The 9,490-nt window shown below is 40.5% G+C and overlaps 2 protein-coding genes across 2 annotated transcripts in view; both read left to right on the forward strand.

Annotated features, from left to right (window-relative positions):
* Ash1l (ASH1 like histone lysine methyltransferase) overlaps positions 1–9,490 on the forward strand; it is a 150,692-nt gene that overhangs the window by 71,535 nt on the left and 69,667 nt on the right. Inside the window, exon 11 of the mRNA XM_050166355.1 lies at positions 2,455–2,549. Coding sequence (XP_050022312.1) covers positions 2,455–2,549 — 95 coding nt within the window. The remainder of the gene's footprint in view (positions 1–2,454; positions 2,550–9,490) is intronic.
* Positions 5,558–9,453, forward strand: LOC126516120 (ras-related protein Rab-8B-like). The gene has a single exon (XM_050166354.1). It carries the CDS (start codon positions 7,443–7,445, stop codon positions 7,881–7,883), a length of 441 nt encoding a protein of 146 aa, XP_050022311.1. The 5' UTR covers positions 5,558–7,442; the 3' UTR covers positions 7,884–9,453.

Below are 9,490 nucleotides of genomic sequence, written 5' to 3' on the forward strand. Positions count from 1 at the left end.
TTTTTTTTTTTTTTTTTTCTGGTTTTTCGAGACAGGATTTCTCTGTGGCTTTGGAGCCTGTCCTGGAACTAGCTCTGTAGACCAGGCTGGTCTCGAACTCACAGAGATCCGCCTGACTCTGCCTCCTGAGTGCTGGGATTAAAGGCTTACGCCACCACCTCCCGGCTATCTTTTTCTACTTTGTACTTCCCATGTAGATTAGATCTATGTAAGTCTCTCTTAGTGTCCTTATTGTTGTCTAAGTTTTCTGGGATTGTGGTTTGTAGGCTGGCTTTCTTTGCTTTATGTTTAAAAACCACCTATGAGTGAGTACATGTGATACTTGTCTTTCTATGGCTGGATTACCTCACTCAAAATAATGTTTTCTAGCTCCATCTATTTTCCTGCAAAATTCAAGCTGTCGTTATTTTTTTCTGCTGTGTAGTACTCCATTGTGTAAATGTACCACATTTTTTTCTTTATCCATTCTCTGATCAAGGGGCATTTAGGTTGTTTCCAGGTTCTGGCTATGACAAACAAAGCTGCTATGAACATCGTTGAGCTGGGTGTGGGTTTTTAAACACCAAGGAGGTATTCATGATATAAAGTTAAAAACTAGTCAAAGTGCTGGGATTAAAGGCATGAGCTGTAACATCTGGCCTTAATTCAGTTTTTTATTTAAAAATGTAAACAACAAAAACCTGAAACAGTCACTTAGCCAGCCAAGTAGTTCAGGGGGTAATTTTAAAGTTTTTTTTTTTTTTTAATCCTATCACTTTAGAGTAATGCAGGTGGATTTCTGTGAATTTGAAGCTCGCCTACATAGCAAGTTCCTAGCCAGCTAGAGCTACATATTGCAGTGAGACCCTGTCTCAAAAAATAAAAGAAACCTGGCTATGAGGCTCTGAACATAGCAGAAAAGTATAAAACTGAAAGAAGACTAAATTTAAGAGCCCCAGCCCTTGGGGTCTGGTGTGTTTGTAGAGTTTCCGGCACAGCTGCTCTTTACAATCATGACCCTGTTTTACCCAAGAACAATTTCCATGGCCCAGGTATGTATACATATAAAAGAGGTATATGTCAGAGAGGTTATAGTGAAACCCCCAAACTGGGCTACTCTGTGTGTATAAGGACAGATTATTGGGAATCAAAATGCTAAGGCTATCTCTGGTGGCAGAGAATAGCAACTTGTGGGAAAGTATTTTCTGTGATAGCAGGGTGCAGGCTGTTTGAATTAGCTGGTAAACAGACCTCCCTTATGAGAATCATGAGGGATAGGGAAGTTTGAGCTTCTGTTAGCAATATTGTCATCAGCACTGCTACTTTGGGGACTCACTTTGGACCAAACAGTATAAAAACCCAACATATACTGATAATAAATCATAAATTCATTTAAAAATTATCTTTAAGCTGGGCGGTGGTGGCACACGCCCTTAATCCCAGCACTTGGGAGACAGAGGCAGGCAGATCTCTGTGAGTACGAGACCGGCCTGGTCTACAAGAGCTAGTTCCAGGACAGACTCCAAAGATACTGACAAACCCTGTCTCAACCCCGCCCCCTTCAAAAAAAAATATCTTCAATGGCTAGAGAGATGGCTTAGTGGTTAAGAGCACTTGCTGATCTTGCAGAGGACCTGAGTTTAGTTCCCAACACCCACATGGTGTTTCAGGGGATCCATTGCCCTTTTCTGGCTTCTGCAAAAACCAGGCATTTGTGTGACACCAATGTTCATGCAAACAAAACACACATAAAATTAATTAATTAATCTTTTTGTTTTGTTTTTGTATGATGTGTATGCATGAGTATAAGTGACCTTGTGTATTTGTGGAAGAAAGAGAACAACTTTGAGCTTTGAATTCTCTCTTCCCATCATATCTCCTCCCATCATAAGCTCCAGGGATTGAATTTAGGTGGTCTGGGCTACAGACTGTCACACGTGGACAGCCAGGGCTGCTGTTGAATGAATAAAATTGTTAGAGAATATTAAAGAACTTCTTTTTAAAGGGAATTTCCAGAATTTAAGATTTTTTTATTTATGTTCATATTTATGGGTGCTCAAAGGTACATGAGAGTATATGCAGAGGACAGAGGTTGCCAGGTCCTTACCAGTCGCAGGCACGGGTGCTAGGACTCAAACTCAGGTCCTCTCTAAGGAGCTGGCAGTGCTATTAACTGCTGAGCCATTTCTCTAACCCCAGGTTGTTTTTTTTTTTTAAGTACATTATTAGATACATTTTTTCTTTCTGTTTATTTATTGAAAAGGGGCCAGCATACATGCATGTTGAAGGAAAAGATAGTGTTCAGAAGTTAATTCTCCTTTAATAATATAGTTTCCAGGGCCTCTAACTCGGGTTGTCAGTCTTGATGGGAAGTGCCTTTATATACTGAATCATCTTTTCAGATATAATTTGTTTTCATTTGACCTCAGGAAGAAATTTAATTGCCTTTGTTTCTTACTCTTTTTCTCATCACAGCCCAAAGAGCCGATTAATCCAGTTAAAGAAAGAGAAGCTGGAATATACTCCAGGAGAGCATGAATATGGATTGTTCCCAGCACCAATTCATGTTGGTGAGTACTGAGTCCACATAATTTATTGGTAAGAATAATAAACTATATATGTTTAATTTAGGTGAAGTGCTTCTGTTCTTAGTTCTACTGGGTTCAAGTTCTTTATCATTTATTTATAAGACATTCCCAGTACTTCTCACCAAGGATGTGGGACTGTAGCTCAGTTGATAAGAGTGTATGCCTAACAAATATAAAGCCTGGATTGGATCCCCATAAGTATTTCATGAACCAGGAGCATGAACTAGGCAGAGAACATGCATGTAACTTTGTCACTCAAGCTGAAGGCAGGAAGATCAGAAGCTCAAGGAGATCCTCAGCTACCCAGTGAATTAGCGAGCAGCCTGGAGCTCTGCATGAAAGGTAGAAGGAAAGAGGGAGGGGAAATACACTCTGCCACTGATCTGCTCATCAGCCCTGCTTTTCTTGTTTTATCATGGAATTAGCCAAGCAACGGGCATTATTCTTTTTCTTCCAAATGAGAATTTTGAGTGGGCTCTCCTGGGACATCATTTAAAGCAGACATTGATCAAGGACATTCTTTAGATAGATCTTTCTTTTTATTGTTTATTTGCTTGGGAGTTTATTTTTGTTGTTAAGATAAAGTCTTGCATAAAGGTAAGCAATGACCTTAAACTACTGGCCCTCCTGACTTTATCTTCCAAATTCTGGGATTATAAACTGCATGCCATTCCCAGTCTTCACCTCACTGTTTAGAAATTAATTACTATCTTATTTTTGCTGCTGAGATAAGTACCCTAGGAAAAGCAACATGAGGGAGAAAGGGCTTATTTTGGCTCACTTTCTACCATGAGTGTAGTCCAGTCCTACCCACAATTAAGATTAGTCTTTCCACATTAAATTAATATAATCAATATAATCCTTAGGCAACAAGCATTGCCTAAGGGCTCATCATCGGTCAGATGAGTCTTCATTCTGTCAAGTTGAAAATTAATACTAATGTCATAACTCTACCACTTGTCAACTTGACTCCTATACACACATCACTTGACTTTTGCCCAAGGCTCATTACCATATTATAATGTAAAGGACATTCACTCCATCTTTAGAAGTCTGCAAAGTTTTTCAGAATTGTAGCACAGGGGGCTGGAGAGATGGCTCAGAGGTTAAGAGCACTGGCTGCTCTTCCAAAGGTCCTGAGTTCAATTCCCAGCAACCACATGGTGGCTCACAACCATCTGTACTGAGATCTGGCGCCCTCCTCTGGCATGCGGGCATACATCAAGGCAGAATGTTGTATACATAATAAATCTTTTAAAAAAAATTTGTAGCACATTAAGTCAGTTTTTAGTTGGGCATTAGTGGCACACACCTTTAATCTCAGCACTCAGCAGAGCTAGGTGTATTTTGAAGTTTGAAGCCAGCCTGGTCCTACATAGTGAGTTTTAGGACAGCTAGGTCAACACAAAGAAACCCTCTCTCAAAAAAGTAAAAGTGAGTTTCTAGCCAGGTGTGATAACACATAACCTTTAATCCCAGTACTTGGGAAGAAGACTATCTATTGCTATACAGTAAGACCTCATTTCAAAAAAAAAAAAATCAGTTTCCAATAAAATTAAAAAAAAAATACATAGACATATTTTCAACTTAACAGCACGGAGTAAATATTCCTATTTTAAGAAGAAAGAACTCAGGCATAACAAGGAACAATCACACCAAAGCAAAATAAAAATTTAGCAGAGCAAACACTAAATCCCATAGTTCCATCTCCATCGTTGGGGGCTCATCGTATAATCATCTGGGCTACAAAAGGCTTGAGTAGCACCAACCCTTAATCTCTACGGCAGGCAGCACACTTAGATTCTACACGCACACCTCTCTCTGGTGTGTATCCCATGGTCCTGGAGTCTCCATTTCGGTTTAGGTTTCATCTTCCCAGCTTAACACACTGGCCTTCAGGGGCCTTCTTGTAAGACACATTCCCTAGCCAGAGCTGCTCTTGAAATCACAGAACACTCCACGACTCTGTCAGTCTTATAGCTTTCTTACCTTCACCCCAGTGACAAGTGGACAACGCTGCTTAAGTCTCCTCCCTTCTTGGCATGTAGCCTGACCCCCTTGGCCAGTTTCTGTCCTCTTCTATGTGTCTTATCGTTGCACCAGGTGCACACCTGGTATATGTGGAGGCCAGAAGAAGAAATCAAGTTTCCCTTGTACTGGAGTTACAGGTGATTGTGAGCTGCCATGTGGGTGCTGGGAATTCAACTGGGGTCCTCTGGAAGAGCAGCCAGTGCTCTTGACCACTACGCCATGCTTCCAGCCCTTTTTAATGGTTTTCAAAATGTGTATCATGTGTGGTGTGTGTGTGGGGGGTTCATCCCACAGCATGCATGTGGAGGTCAAAGGACACCTGTGGTGAGTTGATTCTTTCTTACCATATATTCATGGGATCAAACTCTGGTCATCAGGTTTGCAAGACACTCAACTTTTACCCACATGAGCCGTCTCAGCAGCCCTGGCCAGCTGCTTCTAGGGAACAAGGACAACACAGTGAGACCTTGTCTCAAAAACAAACAAACAAACAAATAAATGGAAAGTTTGTTTCCTCTTCTTAGGACCAGTCTCCACTTAAAATTTTTGTAGTTTATCTCAGTATTAAAAGTCAGTAGTCACAAGGCAGAGTGGCACGTGCCTTTAATCCCAGCACTTAGGAGGCAGAAAAAAGTGAATTGAGTTGGAGGCCAACCTGGTCTACCAAGCAAGTTTTAGAACAGCCATGGCTACAGAGAAACCCTGGTGTGGTGGGACAGAATCCAATGAGACAGCTCATCTACTAAAAGTACCTGTTTCCAAACCTCCCTTTCTATCTCCAGGACTACATACATTAAAGCAGAGAACCGGCACTGTGGGGCAGCCCTCTGATTTCCACAGATGCGCTATGGTGTGTGCTCACAAACACATACCTGGGGGGAGGGAGGGGAGGGAGATCTTAATAAAATAAAAATTTTCAGTATGAGCAGTTGCTGGTGTTGGTCATCTTAGCAGTATTATTGTAGTCTTGGTGGGCTCATCCTTGTGGGGCCCCCGTCCTCCCTTTTGGAGACGTCAGAGGTCACTATTCGGCATGGTCTTGGTTCACTGCAGAAAACGTAAACATTTTAAATGTTATGTGCAGCAGATCTCAAAGAGATTAAAGGACCATACTTTGTTATGTCCATCCAGAGTACAAAAGCTTAATTTCTAGTTACCTGGTAGAGGCTCAAACCTGAAGTCAGCTACAGGAAGCTAGATGAAGCCTTTTTCTAAAATTAGTACTTTATATGACCACTAATATCATGACAAAAATGTTTTAAATATATGTATATTAATTTTATAAGTTTTGAGATAATGTTTATGCCTAAAGAAAAGCTTTAAAGAGTCAGAATATAAGGATTATGTGATTAGTGACAATAAACTAATTTTTTTTCTTCTGTCCCCTATTAGGTGGCTCTTCTGACTCAAATCCAACATTTTACATTTTATTTTAATAAGCAAGCATGCTTGGTTTTAGAAAAGTTGGGAGCCACATCCCAACTCCAAAGCCAGTGTTAATATCAGTTATACTGGTACTACAAAAAGAGCATTTGCACTATAAGTCTATAGAGAAAAGCAGAAATGGATATTTGGGAAGGTTTATGAAATTTTATCCTTTGAAAATGTGAAATACCAAAAGGCTAATTTACTCTTTTTCTATTTTGGGGCGGGGGGTGATTTGTCCTTTTCCCCCACTCCACCCCGACATTTCATTGGTCCAGTGGTCTTCAGATTCCTTAGCTGGATTCCTTCATTCTCCTGAAAAGACAAAAAACATAGCCCTTCTCCAGTCCCTGATTTTGGGAAAGTTCCCTGTTGGCTATTTATATCTGATCAAATGAAAAGTATTTAATTTTATAGATTAGATTGAATGGCCATATTGTTTTATGAGCTAGCATGTTCAGATTGAATCTTTATCAATTTTGGTGGTGTCCATATCTTCTTCTTCTGTGAAAACAAAAGCAAAATTTCCATTCTGAGGTCAGCACATCTTTAAATTAGACAGGTTGATTTAATTCCATAGTTTTTCTAATATCATTGGATAATAGATGTGATAATTATGTCCTTCTGCGGTTGTTGTTCCTTTCTCATTAGCATTTAGCAAATTCAAAGTTAGTAAGTCATTATGCAGTCTATTTCTGGGTGTCTTTATTTAGAGTTCAATTTGGTCTTTCTATAACTTCCTGCCCTGTAGGATTATGTGGTATACCTTTATTTTTTTTTTTTTCTTTTTGGTTTTTTGAGACAGGGTTTCTCTGTGGCTTTGGAGCCTGTCCTAGGACTAGCTTTGTAGACCAGGCTGGTCTCGAACTCACAGAGATCCACCTGCCTCTGCCTCCCTAGTGCTGGGATTAAAGGCGTGCGCCACCAACACCCAGCCTGTGGTATACCTTTAATGTGCTTTATATGTAATAAGCAAAAAAAAAAAAAAAAAAAAAAAAACTTTGATTTTACTAGAGATTATGCTGGATGGAGCACTGTCACTCTTAATTTGTGCAGGTTACCCTTGATGACCATAACGTCTAGGAAACGTATGATTACCAAATCAGCCTTTTCCAAACTCAAAGCAGTTGCCCATTGAAAACCTGAATAGGTATCAGTGGTATGGTGTGCATATTTTAATTTTCCAAATTATACAAAATGGAACACATCCATTTGCCAGATTTCATTCCTTTGAGTACCCTTTGGGTTGCTTCCTGCAGGTAGTGGAGTTTAGTTATATAAAAAATAACTAGGAAGAGGCAGGGCAGGTTGCAGGTGGCTCGGCGGACACGCCCCCTCACCCAAGGCCCCCTCGGTGCCTCTTTCCACCACCTTCTTTCCTCCTTGCTTTCTTTGGTCAGAGAGGGCCAGAGCGAGAAGATGGCGAAGACATACGATTATCTGTTCAAACTGCTGCTGATCACCGACTCTGGCTGTGTTAGTAAAACCTGCCTCCTGTTCCCCTTCTCTGAGGACGCCTTCAATACCACCTTCATCTCCACCATCGGGATTGATTTTAAAATGAGAACAATAGAACTCAATGGAAAGGAAATTAAGCTTCAGATATGGTACACAGCAGGTCAGGAAAGATTCCTAACAATCACAACAGCATACTATAGAGGAGCCATGGGAATTATGCTTGTCTATGACATCACCAATAAAAAGTCCTTTGACAATATTAAAAACTGGATAAGAAGCACTAAAGAGCATGCCTCTTCAGATGTTGAAAGAATGATCCTGGGGCCTGGAGAGATGGCTCAGGGGTTAAGAACACTGAGTTCAATTCCCAGCAACCACATGGTGGCTCACAACCATCTATGAGATCTGGTGCCCTTTTCTGGCCTGCAGGCATACATGGAGCCAGACACTGTACATAATAAATAAATAAATCCTAAAAAAAAATAAAGAATGATCCTGGATAACAAATGTGATATGAATGACAAAAGACAAGTGTCAGAAAAAGAGGGGAGAAGTTAGCAGTTGACCATGGTTTTAAATTTTTGGAGACAAGTGCAAAATCCAGCACAAATTTAAAGAGGCATTTTTTATACTTGAATGGGATATAATGACAAAACTCAACAGAAAAACATGACAGCAATTCATCAGGAGCAGGCGGGCCAGTGAAAATAACAGAAAACCTATCTAAGAAGACAAGTCTTTTCCGTTATTCATTGCTTTGATGAACTCTTCATTTCTGAGAAACTGCAGTATACCTAGAGGGCCCTTCCCTGCTTCTCTGAAAGCACAGGTTACCCAGCCTCAGAGCCACCTCGCCCAACTGCTGCGGAGAGCACTATGGAACTCTAGGCCTCTCAACACAGAACACCAAGTGGATTCCAGCCACATGACCTAGCAAAAGAGCAGGCTCCTTTCCTCAGACAGGGAAGCAATGATGTGGAGACACATGCAAGACTTAATTGGTTTTTCCTTGTTTTACTGCCTGTCCTGGAAGCTGCTATCTTTCTTCGCACATGAGTGTCGGTCTTTCTGTGGTACAGCATAATCTTAGACTCCTAACTGAGCACTTTAGTGGCATGAAGTTCTAGACTTATATATTTGGGGATATTTAAAGACAGCAGAACATTAAACAGAGGTTGATATACTAAAATTAAAGAACGGTTGGCCTGGGATATATGACCAAAAGTTCCTCTATTGGTAGCATTTATTAAAGGACTTTGATTTGCAGTGTTCTTAAAAACCATTAAATTCTGATTAACTTTTAAAATTCATAAAAATACCTGTTTATTCACAGAGGCCATATCGTTTTCATCTTTTCAGGTGGTTATCAATTTTGCTCATCCCTGAGTAGCTGTTTTCTTTAAGATGGCTGCCGCTGCCTCCTCTCTGGAAACAGCGTGTAGAAAGCACTCTAGTCTCGCTGTTTCTTTTAGTGTTTTTTAGTTTTTGTCGAGACAGAGTTTCTCTGTTGCTTTGGAGCCAGTCCTGGAACTCACTCTTGTGGCCTTGTCACAGAGCTCTGCCTCTGCCTCCCAAGTCCTGGGATTAAAGGAGTGTGCCGCCACCACCCAGCTAGTCTCACTGTTTATGAGGGTCATATTTACTGTCCCTTTTCCTGCCCGACTTCTTGTCATTATTTACTTATCTGAAACTAATAATATATGTAAGAACTGTTGTGTCTGTCTGTGAGCTTCATGCATTGGGATTTCACATAGGGAAATTGTCATTAGGGCTTTATTTTCTTTCTTTTTTTATTTTTTGTTGTTTGTTTGTTTGTATTTCAAGACAGGGTTTCTCTGCAGCTTTGAAGCCTGTCCTGGAACTAGCTCTTATAGACCAGGCTGGCCTTGAACTCACAGAGATCCTCCTGCCTCTGCCTGGGATTAAAGGTGTGCCTCACCACCACCCAGTTTAGGGCTTTATTTTCACGTCTAGCTAAGGTCTTTTTTTTTTTTTTTTTTTTTTTTTTT

The sequence above is a fragment of the Alexandromys fortis genome, unplaced genomic scaffold, assembly GCF_014885135.2.
Source record: "Alexandromys fortis isolate MF-2015 unplaced genomic scaffold, M_Fortis_MF-2015_v1.1 scaffold_152, whole genome shotgun sequence".
Taxonomy (NCBI): domain Eukaryota; kingdom Metazoa; phylum Chordata; class Mammalia; order Rodentia; family Cricetidae; genus Alexandromys; species Alexandromys fortis.

Bases quoted from the DNA above. Each gene is read 5' to 3' on its own strand.
- LOC126516120 (XM_050166354.1), top strand. From the start codon at position 7,443: ATGGCGAAGACATACGATTATCTGTTCAAACTGCTGCTGATCACCGAC.